Source organism: Abramis brama (genome assembly GCF_963993115.1).
Source record: "Abramis brama genome assembly, chromosome: 21".
In the NCBI taxonomy this organism is placed as follows: Eukaryota; Metazoa; Chordata; class Actinopteri; order Cypriniformes; family Leuciscidae; genus Abramis; species Abramis brama.
The window spans coordinates 11,582,939-11,604,159 of record NC_139983.1 but is presented as its reverse complement, the minus strand read 5'-3'; the positions used below and the strand labels follow the sequence as shown (position 1 = coordinate 11,604,159).

The following is a 21,221-nucleotide window of genomic DNA, read 5'->3' as shown; positions in this document are numbered from 1 at the left end:
AAATATGAAGTCAAAAATGGATTCTGAGAAACATGATTTCAGAACGCCTACCTGTCTCCTGACACAGATATCAGATGCTTACAGTCATTAGTGAACTTCATTCCTGTTACAATCTCTAAAAGAGGACAACAAACACAATGCTTAGACTTGATTTCAGTTTTAAAACGTATTTGCATTTTTAAGGATCTTACCTGAGTGGCCAAACATGGTGGCCACACATTCTCCAGTGTAGAAGTCAAAGATGCCGATGTTTTTGTCTGAGCAGCTTGTGGCCACATAGAGACCAGAGGGATCCGTCTGAACCTAATAAACACATTCAGATGGATTAATAACTGTATGACTGAGAGCAAAAGCATTATCTGAACTAATATTAAGCCATAATATATTATATTTGAACTAATAATAATTCAGGGTCTGCCTACCTTGATAAGGGTCCCGTCCTCCCCCTGGGATCCCTTGTAGACCTTCTTCTGTTTGCCATTGCAGATGTTAAAGATCCTGCAAATAAACGAGAACCAGAAACTTTCATGACTGTGACACTCGCCTGAGGGTTAGAGAGTGTGTAAAATGAAAAGATATATTACATCAAGGAAAGCTACATAACCGTTCTAAAGTTTGGCGTCAGTGGGATTTTTATTTAGGAACTTAATACTTTTTTTGAGGGCTCTTTGCCTTTAAGAAAGCATTAAATTGATCAAAAGTGACATTCAAAACATATATAACAAAATATTTATATTTCAAATAAATGCTGTTCTTTTGAACCTTCTATTCATCAAATAATCCTGAAGAAAAAAAATGCACTATGGTTTCCCCATCATAGGAATAAAATGTTTTTCTTGTACAGCAAATCAGCATATTGGAATGATTTCTGAAGGATCATGTGACACTAAAGACTGGAGTAATGATGCTGAAAAATAAATTACATTATAAAATAAATTAACAGATTTTTATTTATTTTTTTACAAATGTAATTATATTTATTATTTACTGTTTTAAGTGTATTTTTGATCAAATAAATGCAGACCCCAAACTTTTGAACACTAGTGTAAATAATGATTGGTTTAGTTGGGAGAGCCTTGGGAGAAAAAAAAATATCTAAAAGTATATAATTTGGCCATTTAAATCTGGAACTTCCTTTTTTGACCTGGCAAAAGTGCTGCAGAATTGTATTTTGCCCCATTCTATTTCAGCCACCTGGAGGCGCTATGGCATCATGCCTCCACCTGTCATTCCTTACAGCTGATCATACAAGGCACTGGCAGCTTTGGGAGGAGCAGAACCATTGAACCCCTCAGGCTTCACATGACTTACACGAGGAACAAAAAGAGTCTGTGCCCATTAGAGGCATTGAAAACCCAGAATGAGCTCCAGTACACAGGCATACAGCAGTGGCTATTGACTCTATTGATATATTTGTATAGGTCTGGCCTTCTTCTTTTAAGATCATTCATTGCTACAGCACCAAACAGCATAGAAAAGATGCTGCTTCCAGTGAGAATGAGACAAAGGCACTAAATGGTCAGCTGTATTATACACGACATTCCTGGCATTTTTCTTGCCCACAGTGCAGAATGAATTTGCGACTGTCGTTTGAATGGACAAAGGAAAACAGTTGCAAGTCATGCGCTGTGCTGGTTCCTTCCTAATGTTGCCCTTTTGTGTGGGACAGCAAAGTGAGTCTTACAAAACACAATGAGGAAAAGAGTGCCAATGCTGGAGAATAAAGTTCAAAACTTGAAAATGATCAAGTCAGCAGTAAGGCAAATCTCACAAAAGTGTTTTGTTCTCAGCCATTCTTGGGTGTTTTTAGTATGTTTTGGGCTGTTATCCTTTTAGGAGGACCCATGAGCTGCAACTGAGACGGTTTTTCTTTCAAAAGTGGAGTCCTCCTGGGTCTTCTTCCATTGAGCCCACTGTTGCTCAAGAAGAGTCGGATGGTACGATCACACACTAATGAACCCAGACCTTGGAGTTCAGCTTGTATTTCTTAAGAAGTTTTCCTTGGCTCTTTGTCTACCATTCACACTATCCTTCTGTTCAATCAGAGGTCAATTTTTCTCTTGCGGCCGCATTCAGGAAGGTTGGCTACAGTCCCATGGACTTTACATTTCTTAATAATATTTGCAACTGTAGTCAGAGGAACATCAAGCTGCTTGGAGATGGTCTTATACCCTTCTTTCTGATCTCCTCACACAACTCTCTCCTTTGCTTTCTCTGGTCCATGTTCATTATGGTGCACACAATCAGAGCGACTAAACTTTTCTCCATTTAAATAGGCTGAATGAGATTAAAGACCATTGAAGATGTGTGATACTAATCAAGCAAAACAATTAGCTTGAATCGTCAGTATAATACTATTATTTGTATTTCTTTTCTAGGGGTACCAACAAATAAATCTGTCCAGACCATTTTAGAATATCTCTGTAGAATAAACATTAATTAATATCTTTTCACACTTTTATGCAATACTCTATGACATGCCAAAGGCATGCAGATATACATGAGACAATTTATTCAGTTTTCAGGAGGAATGAAGCATTTTTTCAATTAACTGTAAGGGTACCAACAAATTTATCCACGTCTGTATATCTGTTATGGCAAAGCAAAGCAGTCTTATATATATACATATATACATACATATATATACATATATACATACATATATATATATATATATATATATATATACATATATATATATATATATACATACATATACATACACATTTCATATATCTTACATATAGAAGAAAAACAACATTTATACATTTATACATATGATGATATTTATGGTAAAATACTGTTTTATGGCAATAAGAATTTAATGAGATCCTCACAGAAAATTTTTTATTACACTAAAATGCTTAATTATAATATGCAAAAAAAACAAACTAATAATGATTTAATAATGAAAAAATTGTTTTAATATGCAAATTATCATTTTAGTTTTCATTTTAGGCTGAAATATGACCTGGACATGTTTTTGTGACAGTCACCCAGTTAGACAATCACAGGATGAGACAATCAGATTGAGTCTAATGATTTTGGCAGGTCAGATGTCTCAGACAGTACAGACAGGCTGACTCAGTGTGTTTGTGTGAGTGTGTGTCTGCATGCGTATGCACATGGTAAATGGAACATGCTAAATGTGACAGGATTAACCAGTCGAGCCTCTAATTCCATCCTCCTGTGCAAACACCTGAGTGATAATCTGCTAACACTGTGAGCCTGGCTACAGATGACTGTAACGCCCGGTCCAGATACACATCACACCTGTCTATACAATCATACCTTCATAAATGAGTCAAAACACTGTAAAAATACAGGAATCAAAACACATTCATGTATATATAGATACAAAAACACATAGGCGCAATGATACAAACACATTAGCAAAATAATAGCCTGAATTTCTTGGAAGACAGGCTTAACTAGCAGATGCACAAAAGGACAGGATACTACTACTATTACTATACAAATGATTGCCAAAAAAAAAATCAGGGACAGAAAAACAAGAAAACAAACCTGATGCTGCGATCCTGACAGCCAACAACAGTATACTTCCTCGTGGGGTCGATGTCCATGTCATACAGAGTAGTCTTCCTCACTATGTGATGAGTACGCGTGAACTCTGTTCCCTCCTTTGTCTGTTTTGAGGTGTTTAATTATTAGTTCAGCAAGGAAAACTGATTCAAGCGCTACATATCAAAATTCAGTTGTGTATAATGTAAAAAAACATTAACACTTTAGAATACTTTTCCGTCTACACAGGAACATGTGAGTGACGCTATATAAGCATTCTACTAACTATTATTAACGAACAACATATTATGATTTACAAAATTAGAAAGTAATAACACTCAATTGAATATTTGGAGTTCACTATTAGCTAATTAGTAACTAGTATTTTTTCATACCTCCCAGAAGACTACTATGAACTACTATTTTATTTAATCTTCTCCGCCATTTTGATGTTTATATCAGTTCTAACTTGGCAATATTTATTTAATTATGTCCATGTTTTCTAGATTAATCTCAGTAGATCTTAATTCTTATACATAATTCCTAATGTTCATTCAGAAACATACTGGGGCTCTTCAAAGCTGTTTTCTTGGTGTTCATATTAGACTTCCGAATAAAGTGCTTGTTTGTGTTTCACACTTAATCACTGGCCGTTGGTATCTCATTTGCAGGAGGGTGTTAAGTGCTTGTGTGCCTATTTTAAATCAGGTGTTCTTTGAAACATTGGCAGCAGTTTCTTTAGGCCTGAGGAATCTGACAGCTTTGACTCAGGATCCTGTTTCATCCTCATTGAACTGGAAGAGAACAAATCTTGACCTGAACGGAGCTGAATAACAACATTACTGTCTTCAGTAGAGCTACTAATAACTGAACTGAACTTGTTTCAGAATGAATTAACTTTACACAGTTATATCGGGCTGCACAATATATTGAAATTATCGAAATATCATAAATGTACAAAATTGTATGTTGACTCAGATAGCAAGTTCAATTCAGTTCAATTCAATTGGGCGACCCCAATTCAGTTCTCTTCCACAGCTTATATGGTCAAATGCACACAAAATTATGTTCAATTATTGCTTAAAGACATGGTATTCACGTAAATAGTCGGTTATGTTTTAAGTGAATGTAAACAGTTGAGGAATAAAAAGTATGTGTAACAGTATTTTGGATCTGTGCATTAGCTCTTAAAGAGACAGCAGCCTAATAAACCTGCTGCTGTCTGTGTTTTTAATGTGAATCAAACAACAAAAGACAAAGAGAAAATCACTGCTTTTGACTGAATAACTTTTATAGATTTAATAAGAATCAGTGTTTATTTGATTCATACAGTAAAGACTAAGGAGTTTTATTTTTACATTTTATTATTAAATTTCTGTTTTGTACATTATCGTATCGTATATCACACTTTTCTTCAATTTCATGAGGTCCTTAATGCCACTATTGTTTTTCTATCGCTGCTTTACAACAGAATTTGAATTTGTCTCATATTTGATGAAGTTTACATTGATTCTGTTACCTTCCTGTTAATACCGTGAAGCTGCTTTGAAACAATTTCTATTGTATAAAGCATTGACTTCTGACCAATGAGGGAAATGCTACTTTTTAACATTAGAGAAGGCCAATAAAAATAGCAGAATTATGGCAAAGATTAGAATAAAAATCGAAATATGACCAACTGAGTTTGAATCTCACCTTCTGCGCCGTGCGGAAGTAGATGCTCTTATCTGCACCACAACTGATCATTCTGACTTTCCCTTCATTAGCTGAAAAACAAGCAAAGATGTCACACATGAACACTTCCAGCATTAGTTGTTAAATAAATCTCGGCTAGGCAATCAAGATCTCACCAGCGAATCGGACAGCAGTGATAGAGGAAGAGTGTTCATCCAGTGTTTGCAGGAGGCCGTATTCCCGATCCGCATCCAGAACATGGATCAGTCTGTCTCTGCTGGCGGTGGCCAACAGTTTCAGCCCTAAAGACACACACATAATACAGAGAGCAAAAGATATGTTCTAAAATGGAGTAATTATGCTGAATATTCAGATTTGCCATCACAAAAATAAATTACATTTTCAAATATACTAAAATAGTAAACAGTTATTTTAAATTGCAATAATACTTCACATCAAATATTTTTGACGCAGCCTTAGTGAGCATAAGATACTTTTTTCAAAAACATTTAGTCGTGTACATAATTATGGTGTTCATTTAATACCATACGCCATGGCATTATCTTCTGATACCATCACCGGTATTACCATTTCTGTAAGGATAAACCAGCAGAACTGCAATTAAATAGTGTTAAAAAGTTCAATATCTGGTGAGCCGTGACGAGAGCGGCTCTTGTGCTGCGCTCCTGGGTTTCTTCTCACACGTATCACACCACAAGCTGATTCACTAACACTGTGTGTTCATGTGTGACTTCACACGCCGAAGAAAAGAATGCAAATGCCTCGTTAAGTGTGAGAACAGAACATGATGTTTCTGCAACGCTAAGCAGAACAAAAGAGACAGATCATGTCAAAATAAGCGTTCATCTCTATCAAGAGATTCCCTTTTTGAAAGCCCTTAATAACGGCTTCAGAGCAGAAACGCAAATGATAATGTGATGTTTTTCAAAGCAAAAGCTGATCAAAATGCAACTTGTGAGGATTCCAGATACTAACAGACCATTAGATAGAACAGCTTACCGCTGCAATTGTTTTTTTTGAAGTGAAATAACAGTGCTAATGTTTAGTGCATTTGAACTATATAAGATTTCAAGTATCGAATAATATTTGGGACCACACAGAATCCACATAAAAGAAAGAACACTTGCTGTACACGAAAAAGTCTGCACATGCACATTCTTCTATTTACTGTTTCTTATCACAATCTCATATATGGGATTTTTGATAAAAGTTACAATAAAAGGTACAATCCAAGCATGTTTTGCTATTTAAATGCTTTGTCTCTGTCACTTAAACTACAACATATATTGAAAATGAATGAGTTTAGTACACTCTGGTCACTTCAATATACCCTTTTTATATTCATTCCACACAATTCACTGCAGAAAATGTCGAAATACTGTGCAGATTTGATTATGTGGAGCCATTTTTGGCTTGTTATAGTGGGTGGGATCAATGGACCATTAAACTGAAAGAACCCTATCAGGAGAAGAAGGAAAGCAAAACAGCGAGATTGTGTACCTCTATGTGTGTTCTAGCAGATGTTCTGTTTCTCATCGAGCTGTACTTAGTGTCTGGCCTTGAGCCTGATATAAACCACCAGCTAAGGCACAGCACAACTTCACACTTTACAGGGCATGTTAATGACTCTCTAAACCTGCTGTAAACCCCGGCCCTCAAATAGAGCCTCAAGAGCTTTAGAGAACCTGAGAGAAGTTCACTACTCTAGTTAGTGATGGTTAGAGGCAAGATTTTCAACATAACAGACAAGAATAAGGGTGTACAAATTCCCATTGACTTGCATTAAAGGAGGGCCAAAGCATTGTTTCTAATGTTAACTAAAACTATTATTTATTGAAATATGGCTAAAAATGAAATAACTGAAGTAAAAAGTTTTAAGCGAAGTACTTAAACTGAAATGTTTATTATTTTTATTTATAAAAAAGCAATTAAAAAATAAAAGCACAACAAAATTACTCAAATTAAAATGAAAACTGAAAATAAAAGCTAAATATTACATTAATAAATACTATTATAAATACATTATCACAATGGTAATACCATGGTATTCTATTTATACCATGGACAGTTTTTTGTAAGTGCCGACAGTTTCCAAAGTATATTATCTTGCTGTTTTGGATCAACTGTTGTTTAGTCAACTATTACAGGAATGTCAGTTTCCTCAAACCTTGTCACGTCAGCATCTACTCTCTTTAATGGACACCTGCCTTTATTTCCTTTAATTTTTCTGAAAAGGAATATCCAGCTCTAATAAAAGCTCTATCAAGAGCATCTGTGGCATGCTGTCGATTACCACAGAAAATAGTAGCATTGACAGTTGTTTTTTTGTTGTTCATATGAAGTGAAGCATGAGAAATGATTTTCTCTGGAAAACGACAGCATGCTACAGATGCTTAAAGACTGACAGAGCTTAAAGCTGATTTCTGCGCCACTAGGAATCAACCCAACAAATGACTTGCTTTTTGTTGTCCCTGCACATTTAAACTGGGACAAGAGAAAGAATATTAACATCGAAAACATGACTTCAAGTTGAAGATTAAACAGATTACAGTTCGAGCTGTGAAGTTTAAACTGTAAACGCTGCTGTTGGCATACGTGTGATGTGGTGACTCCAAGGTTACGAAGCATCTGCTGAGCATCTGAGCTGGATCAGCACTTCCTCTTGACTGGGGCATTAAGCGGCACCTCAGTGCAGGATTTAATCAGCTACAGATCTATAAAGAAAACACCCGTTCTCAGCGTTCTCAGCACTCACCGGTCTCGGGTTTGGAGTACTCCAGACACAGGATCTCAGAGTCATGGGCCTGAACATCCATAATTTCCTCCATGCTCTCCAAATCATGGATTCTGGAAAACCACAGTAGTTCAGTGAGGATAAAAATGTTTTTAAGTATAATGCAAATACTTTTATACCGCATTATAAATAGGCTAGCCTTCAGAGAAAGGGTAGCTTTTTACCCACGTGCATGGGAACAAACACACATCGACCTTTCCATTAAAACCTCAGAGGATCAATCAACTAAAATCAATTAGTGTAGAAGTGTTAAACAGACATGTGAAAAACAGACCTCAGTGTTCCATTGCGGTCCCCTGATGCCAAGTGCAGCCCGTCTGGGCTCACGCACATGGCCCTAATGCCCGTCCGGTTCTCTGAGGTCTGAGGGTCGACCTTCTCAGAGTTACTGGAGGTGGTGCAGTCCGTGTCCAGCAGGGTGGAGGTGTTGTTGTCCATATAAATGATCTTCTGGAGGTCCTTTAGTGGCGAAAGAAATGATAATCTGTGACTTGTTCATTTAATTTATACAGATACAAAAACTTGAATAAAATGCATGAATATTGATTGTTATACTAGATAATAAAGTATCACAGCAAGTGGTACTGCAAATTTAGTTTCTCAGGACTGAATTAACTATTCTGTGCTGTTTTTGCAATTATTTTAACCAACTTCCACCAATGTTTGACAATGATAGTTTCCAAATATGCCATTTTAATTTTGAACAGCATTAAATAGTTTTGCTTTGAAAAGTGTACTTGTTTTAACTTTCTTTTATAATGAATGCTATTTGATATGATATTTTGGGTCCCACTTTAATTTGAGGAACACTATTGACTTTGGCCTCAATAAACTCCTAATTACTACTTATTAATAGTTAATAAGATAGTTCTTAAGTTTAGGTATTGGATAAGATTAATAGATGTAGAATATGGTCATACAGAATAAGGCTTTAATATGTGCTTTATAAGTACTAATAAAGCCAATATGCAAGTAATAAGCATGCTAATAAGCAACTAGTTAACAGTGAGAAAATTGGAACTCAAACTAAAGTGTTCCCATATTTTATCATCTAATGCAATGATATTCATACATTTGAAGTGTGTATTAAATGTCTAAGTGACTTTTGAGGCTATAGTAGCTAAAGCTCGCATCAGTTCACAGTAGCAACCAAAGTATGATGCATGTCTTTCCAAAGAAAATACACTACTGGTCAAAAGTTTGGGGCTGATTTGGTGCTCAAGAAACATTTCTCATTATAAGTATTAATACTGAAAACAGTTGTGCTGCTTTTTAGGACACTTTGATGAATAGAAAGTTAGGTAACACTTAGTTTAGGGTTCAATTCTTGCTATTAAATAGTTGCTTATTAGCATGTATAATGCTAAGATTTTGGCTGTTTATTAGTACTTATAAAAAACACATATTAATGCCTTATTCTGCATGACCATATTCTACATCCCTTAAACACTCAATACCTAAACTTAACAACTACCTTACTAACTATTAATTAGCAGAAATTAGAAGTTTATTGAGGCAAAAATTATAGTTAACAGTTAGTTAATAGGGAGAATTGTACCCTAATCTAAAGTGTGACCGAAAGTTCAAAAGAACAGAATTTATCTGAAAGAGAAATCCTGTGTAACACTATAAATGTCTTTACTGTCACCTTTCATCAATTCAATGTGTCCGTGCTTTAAAAAAACAACAACTTTTGAATCTAACATCTAAAAGACACTCCAGGTTAGATTTATTGCAAGTCTTGAGTTTACAAAACTCACATTGCTGATGACGTTTCGGCTGAGGGTGGTGTTCTGAGCATCTGTGTTCCATAAACGGATAGTATTGTCAGAGGAACAGCTGAGGAACGACCCGGGACACAAACGCGGCTGCTCTCCATCCCTCATCTCTGGGTACATCTGCAGGACAAAGGAAGGAGATGATATTCAACCTGACAGCATTACAATCACACAAACGCATACGATACTGTACAAATACAGGTGTATTTACTCTAGTGTGGCATTCAAAATCAGACCACAATGATTTTGCACGGGGCGTTATGACAGATCCTCTTTATGCATACAGAGAATATCCTTCTAAATGACACACAGGCACTAAACAGTATATTCTAGAATAAGGATCACAGTACTTGTGTGTCTTTAATATTTCTATTCTATAACAACGGTTTGCGCAAAATTAATAAGGCATTTTGCACCGTATTTTGAATATAGTCACGGCTGAAGCTGTCTGTCGCATATCGTGCAACAAAATCCTTTTGCTGACACTATATTCACAATATTTCAGTTTCTTTTTGACTGATTATCCAGGCCTGTACTTGTGGATGTATTTCAGGAACTTTGATAAGGTCACAAAATGCCAGACAACTAAAGAAAGACACAGCAAACCAAAAGGGAAGTCACTGTCATGAATCTCGTGATCCGATATGAGCATACAGTCCATGACACAACCAGAAAATACAGTATATGCTGTATGTCAACAAATCCCTCAGGTTTTTAAAATATATGTAGCCTGTCACAAAGAACTAAGACACATTAAAACACCTTTCATCTGGTACAAAAAGAGCAAACACTGCACATTCCTGACTGGATTACACGTATAAAACAAGGTACAACAGTAACAGGCTAGGCTGAAATCTACAGAGGGTGGGTTTTCATTAATACAATAACCCTCTATTAGTTCACATCAGGCCACACAAAAATATTACAAAAACATGAGGCTCAAATACAAAAGACCTTCCTCACATTATTTCAGCAGCCAAAATGTCAACACACAACACAATGAAAGGAATCTCTTACCATAGACTTCAGTCAGAAGTCTGCATACATGACTGAATTATCTCATAACTTTAAAAGCCTTTTGATCTAATTCTTCTGTTTGAAATGCTTGAAATTAGTTTCGTAGGTAAATGTAAATTGCACCTATATGAATAGTTTTTACAAAACTGAAAATTATTATTTTAATATATATTTAGTATTTGAATTGTATATATTATTTCATTTTTTTATGTTGTATTTTATATAATATTTCATTTTATATTTAATTTAATTTGTTTTATTTTATATTTTTATTTTATGTCATTTTATTAATACATTTGGTTTTATATTTTATATTATTTTAAATCAAATAAAATTAAGTGAAATTGTAATAAAATTGTATTCAATTCAATTCAATTCAATTCAATTCTATTCTATTCGACTCGACTCGACTCGACTCGACTTTACTTTACTTTACTTTACTTTACTTTACTTGATCAGCACTGACTTTCGGTCACAGCCTAGCATGAATGTATCTTATTCCTCACCTCCACGCTCCATACGCATGCCGAATGGTAGAGGGCCGAGTAAACCTTGCCCACTTTACGAAGATCACGTACATCCCACACGTACAGACTGTGATCGTTGTAGACGCAGGACAGCCAGCGGTTTGTGGGGTCATAGGACACGGCCACGGCGTCAGGATAGCGGACGTTTTCCTTGTAGGCGAAGAGGTGGCTGTGGAGAGATCACGATGGATTAGTGGGACAGTAAAGTCAGCTGTACTGCGAGGTCACAAAAGGTCTTCTAAGAGTCATGAGAACATTTTTCCAAGCAGAACCCGCACTTAGACCACTGCTATTTTCAGCCAATTATAAAGAGACAGGCAGAATGACAGTGTGCATTCTGGGAGTAGTGTCTCTGCTAGAATGCTTGGGTTGTTTTTTTGATGGTACATTTGTTCATGATGCATATCAGTCAAAGAAAAAAATTAAAATTTTTAATCATTTTGTAAAATGACGCATGTAAACAAGACCAGTATTTCCATCATGATCATACACAAACCATGCCCTGCATTTACAGACAAATAAAACCAAAACCAAAGAATTGTTACTTTTTTGTAGTCTAAAAATATTACAGACTCAAAAAGACACAGACACATCTCAGTGTCTTAAAAACAGTCTTCCTGAACAATATAATATATAATAGAGGTCAACTGCCATGTCTCAGCCTTGCAGCAGCGTCTTTGCATATTTATGAGCGGTGGACTAAGAGGTCTTGTGTGTTTGACAGTTTAGAGGGAAAGCAGGGAATGCTAAACAGATGTCAGTGGCTAAGCTGTTTCATCTAGACTACATGAATTCACTCCGAATCTTAAAACAGACTGAGATTTCAGGACGGTTTCAGGGTATTTGCATATTCATGATGCCACACACCAGACAGCAGCTCATCCAGTAGAAAAATCTCTGGAGATTTCCAAGTTAAAACATTCATCCTATTCTTAGACTTTTGACAAAGGGATTTTTCCCTGATTCTGAGCAACCACAAATATATATATTATGGTTGTATCAGTGGTATTATAAGTTAAACCATTATACACTGATGAGCCAAATCATTATGAGCAGTCACAGGTGAAGCGACTATCGTTGATCATCTCCTAACAAGGACACATATTAAGGTCTGGGTAGATTAGATGGTAAGCATGTTATGGCAATGTGACGGATTGCTCCTGGTCAGCAGTGGAGAGAATTTACCAACAGTGTCCGAGGAGGAACAAACCACAAACCAGGACAGGGTGTTAGATGCCCAAGGCTCATCGATGCACAAGGCCAATGAAGGTTATCCTGTCTGGTCTGAGCCAACAGAAAGTCTACTGTGGCAAAGTCACACAACATTTTATGTGATGCGTATGGGGCTCCAGCCGCAGACCAATCAAGAGTGCCTATTATGACCCCTGTCAAAAGTGCCTACAATGAGCATGTGAGCATCAGAACTGGACCTTGGAGCAGTGGAAGAAGGTCGTCTGCGCCGATGAGTCCTGTTTTCTGTTACATCACGTGGACGGCTATGTACGTGTGCACCGATAACCTGGGGAAATTATGGTTTTGCTGGGAAACACTGGATTCAGCCATTCATGTGGATGGAAATTTGACATGTGCCACCTATCTAAATATTGTTGCAGACCAGGTACACCCCTTCATGACAATGGTGTTCCCTGGTGGAAGTGGCCTTTTTCAGCAGGATAATGCACCCAGCCACACTGCACACATTGTTCAGGAATGGTTTGAGGAACATGATAAGGAGTTCAAGGTGCGGCCCTAGCCTCCAAATTCACCACATCTCAATTCAATCGAGCATCTGTTGGATGTGCTGAATCAAAAAGTTTGATCCACTCGCAACCTGTAGGACTTGAAAGATCTGCTGCTAATGTCTTGGTGCCAGATACCACAGGACACCTTCAGGGGTCTTATAGAATCCATACCGCTGTAGGTCGGTACTGTTTCGGCAGCATCGGAGGACCAACAGCATATTAGGAAGGTGGTCATAATCAGTGTTGGGGAAGTTACTTTTAAAAAGTAGTGTTTGCTCGTTACTCTTTACTTTTTAAAAAAGTAATCCGTTACTTTACTTAGTTACCCCGTTTGGAAAGTAACTTTTTACGTTACTCGTTAATTTTACTTTTACTTTGACTTTGGGCAGAACCCAATATCTGTTCCTAAATATGTAGACATAAAGTTATACAATGGAGGACATAACAGGTAATTATTTTGTGCTCTTTATTATAAAAAATAGTATCAATTTCAAAAGAAAAAAAGTCCTTCTCATTGGCGCTGCTGTGTGCAGCAACTTTAATTCTCAGCCGACTCTGCATCATGGGGTAGAGTGCGACACTCCGCGAATGAGCAGTGCGCCCGCGCCATTTCTCTCCGCTCCGCTTCCCCTATCCACCGAACTTTAAATTTCGGCAACAGCCAATAAAGCTTCCCTGCTCTCTAACACCGGTGCGAATCACGTCTTGATAGCATAGGACAAAATGATAAAGAAGACATAAGCTTAGTTTTCAGACATACGACTCACTCTATCAAGGGAGTAGGAGAAAAAAAAGAGATTTTGAGAGAAAAATATATATTTTGTTTAAAAGTACACATATTCAAGCTTTCTATATATTTCTCAGGTCTGTGAGACAAGTAGCTTATGAGTTTCGGTTCATTTACAGTATGGAGACGAGCTCCAGTTCACGCGCTCCCGTCATGCACCCGTCATGATTATTTTGCATGCCATTTTTACTTATTTATTAAATTCAGGCAATTAATTGGTTGGTAAAACATTGATTAAAATTAAGATACAATTAATACAAAACGAAATTCGTTTTAAAGAAAGTCTTTCTACAAAAACAAACTTAATAAAGTGGTCTAAATCATGTCTGCCCGCTCCATTTATCTTCCGATATATTGCACAAAATGATGATCTTACTCATGCTTTTCACTTTTCATATAATCAACATAACTATTTAAACATAAATATGAAACTAAATAGTTTTCTTTAATTTACTTCTTATTAAATTCAGGCAATTGGTTGATAAAATTAAGATACAATTAATACAAAACGAAATTCACTTTAAATACAGGTTTTCTACAAAAACAAACTTAATAAAGTGGTCAAAATCATGTCTCCACACTCCATTTGTCTCCCGATATATTGCGCAAAATTTTTATTTTATTTAATTTAAACATAGTTATAAAACTAAATCGTTTTCTTCAGTTCTCAACAGTTCTCTTCTCTCAAGCGCGCAGCTGAGGCAGTGTCGCTGTCAAATATATCCATGGGAAAAGTAACGTTGCGCCGAATTGAAAAAGGAACTACGTTTCGTTACCAAATTTTTAGTAGTAGCGCGTTACACTACTTTTTACCCGAAAATTTTTACACACAACACTGGTCATAATGTTTGGGCTCATCAATGTACATGGTACTTCAAGTAGCAAATACATTGATAAAATGAGACTAACTTGTAGGAATTTAAAAAAAATTTTTTTTTTTTTTATGAAGACTCACTAATGTGGCTCATCTTACCTGGCCTCAGTAACAGTGGAGATGTCTGTGCCCAGGCTGTGAGGGTGAGGAAGGGTACAGATAAAGTGCAGGTCAGTGGGGCTGAACGCTCTCACAGTGCCATCAGCACAACCACAGTAGATCAGATCCTCACTGACGGACAGAGACGTGGCCATACTAGTCTGAGAGAGAGAGAGAGAGAAATGGGGAAATCCAATTGAATAACAGTGAAATCTCAGTGAAGCAAGTCATCACTAGGCCCACAACCATTCTTTTTTCTTTTTTTTTGTAAATGTATTATTATTATTACATTTTTGCATTGATTGTGGGGAATAAATTAATTCTTCATTTAAAATAGTAAAAAAAAAAAACCTTATTAAATTAACCAAAAACATTTAAAAATTTTTATTTTATTTAAAAAGCACAGAAGGTGCAGTCCTTTAAGCGCACTTCTAGTAATACAAACAAGTGATCAAACATGCAATGGGTGGAGGAAATGCAGGATTTTGTGAACAATGGGCAATTCAATTCCCTAGAAATCGGCAGAAATGATAAAATCTGAAATGCTGCATTTATGCCATGTGGGCCAAGTTGCTACCAAGTATGTTGGATGAATTTTAACATGGGAAAAAATTAGAGCTCTGTGCATTACATTAAGATGTCTCGTTAAGTTTCACATATAATAGCATGGAAACAGGTCGCAAATAAAAGCTGATAAGATATAAAACATAGCAATTTTATAAAACAGGCGGCAATAGAGATTAAAAGCAAAAACGTGACTGAGAAGGTTAACAGTGGGAAAATAAGAGCTCATTTGTGTGTTTTTTCCATCAGCTGTTAGATGTTCCTGATGAGAGAAATCTAATATGGGATTGTAAGAGCCTCCTTCACAGACATATAATTTAATTTACAGAGATAAGGTACGGACAGGGGACAGTATATGCTAAATAAGCTTTACGTCGAGAGACCAAAGTTCATTTTTAGATAATCAAATTGCAACTCGGGTTCTTGTAGTTGATAAACTGCTAGACAGAGAGGCTTTTGTATCCTCCACCATCCTCCCTGTATCCCTTTCTTTCTGGCACTCTTCAATCTCTTTCTTGTTTCTCTGTGCATTGGGCACAAGGGTCGCCACAAAAGCAGAATTGTGCAGCACCCACCTGCTCTCACCATGACCCACTTTGACAGTCCGAGAGGAGTCAAATCGAGATCTCATATCAGCTCTAAATCATGTGTTCACATTCATAACACGATCGCCTAGATCTCATGGTTTCTGAAGTTCTTCTGAAATACCAATTTGCCTCTTCTTCTCTTTCGTGAGATACAATAGACCTATTTTTTCAATAGACATTACTACTTGATCTGATGTTGTTTCATTTTAAGGTATAGTAATAGAAGCAGTAAATTAAAACAATGAAATAAATGAAAAATCATGTTGGTTTATTAATATAAATATTATTCAATAAGCGTTTAAAATACAGTTAAATAATTAATACTAATGATTAACAATTAATTAAAATAATTACTGTAAATACATAATTATGAACTTAATAATGAAACAAAACAATATATATATATTAAAAAAATACAGTAGTGGCCAAAAGTGATGTCCGGCCTATAAAATAACATCTCCGCCATGTATTCAAATATTATTAAGCATATGTTAAAGATTTCGTAAGCATATTGATTGTTTAGTTGCGCTTGGAGTAATTGTTTTATTTGTGATAATGCAATGAAACATCAAATTGTGCGGACATATTTTCTTTGTATGACAGCCTTGTCAACAATTCTGAACATGCAAAAACGAGAGAGAACCAACAACATATTAACATATTATGTTGCAGTCAATGTTTGCTTTTTCCTGTGAACTGCATAGTAAAATAAAGCTGTGAATAATTTTGTCAGATAAATACTTAAACTAAGTTTAGCCTAACATTCATCCCTCATATTTAAAATATGTAAAAAAAAAGATTTTCATATATTGATATTGAACCATCCTATTTTATGGTTTAATCAAACATGTAGGGTCATTAAAAACAAACATCCCCTCCGGACATCACTTTTGGTCACTACTGTGTGCTGAAATGAATATTAGAAAAATATTAAATAATAATTATATTTATTAAAACAGACACAACATATGCAGTGAATATAGCAAATGATGGGTATGTAAAATTCATGTTGTAAAATGTAAAAGTGTTTTATGGGCATAGATTCTGTGTGGGCCTGGTCATCATTTGAAATGCATTGTCTGAGAGTGATAACTGGCAAGTGAAGACAATGTGGTCACACATCCAATGTACAGGTGAGCATGACTGACAGACGCACTGTGACATGTCCATCAATGAGTTTTACAATGAGACGTGACAGCTGAACCCGCAGCCCTGATGTGAAACTTACTGCGAAACTGTCATTTTTCTGGACAGTGTGAGAGGAGAAGCAGAACAGACTAACATTAGATGACAGAGCAGCAGAATTGTTAATTAACACACTTCACTTAACAACAGAGAGTGTAGAAACACCCTTGCGTACACAAGGGCTTTGATATCAGAGAAAGAAAAGAGCTTAAAGGGATAGCTCACCCAAAAATGAAAATTCTGTCATCATTTACTCACTCTGAATTTGAATTGAATTGAATGAGTTTCTTTCTTCTGCTGAACACAAAAGAAGATATTTTAAAGAATGTGGATAACCAAACAGTCGATGGGCCCCATTGACTTCCATAATATGGGGAAAAAAAATACTATGGTCACTAAGTCACTGGGGCCCATAAACTGTTCGGTTATCCACATTCTTCAAAATATTTTGTGTTCAGCAGAAGAGAGAAATTCATACAGGTTTGGAACAACATAAGAGTGAGTAAATGATGACAGAACTGTCCCTTTAACTTGGATAAAATAAAACACAAAGTAAAAAATGTGACGACTGAACTTTTTAAATAAAATTCCATGTCTAAGGATCTGTTTACACGACACCACTTTCAACTAAAAACAGAAAACTTTTCCTGGGTTTGGTCCTTTATTTATGCAACATAATATGCATGCGTAATATGTCACCGTTTTCACAAATTCGAGACGATAACAATATCGTTTTCAAAAATTTGCACTTTGAAAGCCGTTTTCAAAAGTTTCTGTTTTCAGGCCCCCAAAACGCCATTGTCGTGTAAATGAAGGACCAAACTTGCCTAAAATAGCTTCAATTTCACATTATGTTCACAAACACATTATTTAAAGGAACAGGGCTCAACAGTGAACTCTCCGAATTATTTTTTATGCAGCTTTCGCTTCATGCTGACTTTAAAATGTGGATTTTATTGAGTTTTATTTATTTTAAATAAAGTTAGAGATAAAATTGGTTAAAAATCAACTCTGTAAGGAAGATTTTGAATGCCAATTTCACTTTTTGAACCAAACTGTTGAGCTGTATTGCACATACCCACTCATGCATATTTGTGACAGACTACAACATCAACCAATCAGCATCTTTGTCACTCACCCTGAGCTCCACCCACTTGTCCAGCATTCTTTTGTCGTTGAACTCACAGAGCAGCCCAGACGTAGTGATGCAGAAGGTACTGCTTGCCTTCCGGCCCTTTCCACAGGCCACATCGCTGAAGAAATTATTCCGCAGCTCTCCAAGAAGACCAGAGCGGCCCGATAACGGAACTGTGGCGCTCACCTGAGACAGATGACATTCATGAGACATTCATCTACTGTGTACTGTATGAACTGAGATTTTATGTGACATTTTCAGTTGAGGTCAGGTTTGGCGTCTCAAGTGAGGGCTTGAGACAGAAAGCCAGACAGAAAGATAAAAGAGCTATAATTTGGAAGAGATAAGGCTCCTTGTTGTCTACCATGTTAGCAACGTACCTTGGAAGACTTGGTGTGGTCAAGGTACCAGAACTTTACATGTCTGTTCCCGGCTGTAACAAAGTACGAGCTGTCATCTGAGAAAGACACAGCCATCACTTTACTGGACACCTTGTTGGCAGCAACCACAACATTTTTCTGAAAAGAAAGAAAGACAAATATTCAATTCATGACTTTTTTTGTAGTTGGAGTAATTGTTTACAATCATAAGGGGAAAATCAGAGTTTGCAAGGTGGAACTATATTAATATAGTATTCTTTTACCATCAGAAAAAGCAAATCTAGTTATCTAAACAACCTATAGGATATAATAAACTAAATGAAAGCTATCTTGATTGTTTTATGACTGTATAAATATCGCTAGCCACCTTCCAGGCCCAGACGTTGACGATCATGTCGTGCTGGTAACCCACGCTGACGATATATTTACTATTGGGGGAGAAAGCCACACACGCCACGCCGTATTTATGTTCCTGCAACTCCGCCACCTGTGTCCTCTCCGCCACATCCCAGACACGCACTGCCGGCATATGACCGCTCTGGAGAGACAGAGAGAGAGGGGTTATCATTTATGAGGGTTGTCAGCAAGTATCACAAAAATTGTATATTAGAATACTTTTTAAAAGTTTGGGATTAGTAAGATTTTTTTAAAGACATTTTAAAGATTTTAATTCCTAATTGATGCATTAAATTGATCAAAAGTGACAGTAAGGACCTTCATACTGTTACAAAAAGATTTCTGTTTCAAATAAATGTTGTTCTTTTGAACTTTCTACTACAAGAATCGTGAAGAAAAAAAAATGTAGCATGGTTTCCACAAAAATGTTATGCACCACTTTATAAGTAAGGGTCTGGTTTCACAGGTCAGGATTAGGCCTTAGTTAAATTAAGACATTTAAGTAACTTTTTAAAATGTGCCTTAGAAAAAACATTTCTGGTGTGCATCTTGAGACAAAACAATGGCACTGACATATTTTAAGTTGCTTTCAGTTAAAACAGCTCAAACAGGCATTTTAGTCCAGGACTAGGCTTAAAGTAGCCTGGGAAAACCCAGACAACTTCCGGCAAATTCAGATTTCAAAAATCAGCATATTAGAATGGTTTCTGAAGGATCATGTGACACTGAAGACTGGAGTAATGATGCTGAAAATTCAGCTTTGACATCACAGAGATAAATTACATTTGAATACAATATATTCAAATAGAAAACAGTTATTTTAAATTGTAATAACATTTCACAATATTACTGTTTTATAGTATTTTTGATCAAATAAACGCAGCCTTGGTGAGCATAACAGACTTCTTTCAATATATTATAGAAATTTTAAAGCCATGAAAAAAAAAAACCATTCCCTGTTTTCTATGGCAGGGAAAATTAGATTTTTATTTCGATGTATTGAAAATAAGAATTCAATAAAGAGATAGTGTGCACATCCAGACACTTTTTGGCAGGTGCTCGATCAAAATGAAACATCAAACTCAAAATAAACAAAAATCGGCACACTGCTGCTTCTGCTCCCAAAGAGATTTATTAAAAAAGCAACGTTTCGACCCAAAGGGTCTTCGTCAGGAAAGCAACAATCATAGACAGATACAATTTATATCAGTGTGAACCATCACACCTGACCTCATTAAAGAACTAATTACTCAATCATTCCATGCAGTAACGACTTAATCACACACAGATAACCACTTGATACATGATCATGAACATGATCATGTTTTTTGAAATCGCGCATTGCAGAACATAGAAGCAATATACGTTTGAATGACTAAAAGAATCTCATTGCTGTCCATTTCAATGCCTTTAAACACAATTTGTCAAATCTTCGCTATTTTGGTATAGAACTAGTAAGAGTACCCAGAAGGGGTGGTGATATTAATAAGATCTTACTACAGAGGGAATCTTTTTATATACATACACTTAATACTCTTTCTCCAAAAGGTTTAAATATGGAGTTTGACTTGAAAATCTTTTTGTGAATATCTTTTGAGTTTTGTGGTGTTTTTTTTTTTCCTCTTTCTTTCAATATCATGTTGGTTCATGATCATGTATCAAGTGGTTATCTGTGTGTGATTAAGTCGTTACTGCATGGAATGATTGAGTAATTAGTTCTTTAATGAGGTCAGGTGTGATGGTTCACACTGATATAAATTGTATCTGTCTATGATTGTTGCTTTCCTGACGAAGACCCTTTGGGTCGAAACGTTGCTTTTTAGCGCAATTTTCCAACGGACAAAATTGCGATTGTTAACTCATGATTTCTGTTCTGTCTGTGCGCACCAATCTTGCACTTCTATCTCCTCCTCAACCAGACCACCTAGAGACTTCGGGTTTTCGGCATTATGTTAAGGAAGGTCTAATCTCGGGAACGCACACAAAAAAAAAAAAAAAAAAAAAAAACATAAAAAGATTTACTATCTCTTAGTGTTGTGATCCCATGACGTCAGAAAATTGCGCTAAAACACTCACTGAGTTTTTATTACTTGTTTAATAAATCTTTGGGAGCAGAAGCAGCAGTGTTTGATGTATTGA

The 21,221-nt window shown here is 36.1% G+C and overlaps 1 protein-coding gene across 2 annotated transcripts in view; it reads right to left on the bottom strand.

Moving 5' to 3' along the window:
- The window catches only part of mapkbp1 (mitogen-activated protein kinase binding protein 1), a 55,405-nt gene that overhangs the window by 10,428 nt on the left and 23,756 nt on the right, over positions 1-21,221 (bottom strand). For both annotated transcript variants that reach the window (XM_084097148.1, XM_084097149.1), the window contains exons 5-18: positions 19,054-19,224; positions 18,687-18,824; positions 18,310-18,492; positions 14,836-14,996; positions 11,313-11,502; positions 9,772-9,909; positions 8,286-8,470; positions 7,973-8,064; positions 5,373-5,498; positions 5,218-5,288; positions 3,526-3,647; positions 423-498; positions 192-303; positions 52-115 (exon numbers count right to left, since the gene is read on the bottom strand). In XM_084097148.1, coding sequence (XP_083953274.1) covers positions 52-115; positions 192-303; positions 423-498; positions 3,526-3,647; positions 5,218-5,288; positions 5,373-5,498; positions 7,973-8,064; positions 8,286-8,470; positions 9,772-9,909; positions 11,313-11,502; positions 14,836-14,996; positions 18,310-18,492; positions 18,687-18,824; positions 19,054-19,224 — 1,829 coding nt within the window. The remainder of the gene's footprint in view (positions 1-51; positions 116-191; positions 304-422; positions 499-3,525; positions 3,648-5,217; positions 5,289-5,372; positions 5,499-7,972; positions 8,065-8,285; positions 8,471-9,771; positions 9,910-11,312; positions 11,503-14,835; positions 14,997-18,309; positions 18,493-18,686; positions 18,825-19,053; positions 19,225-21,221) is intronic.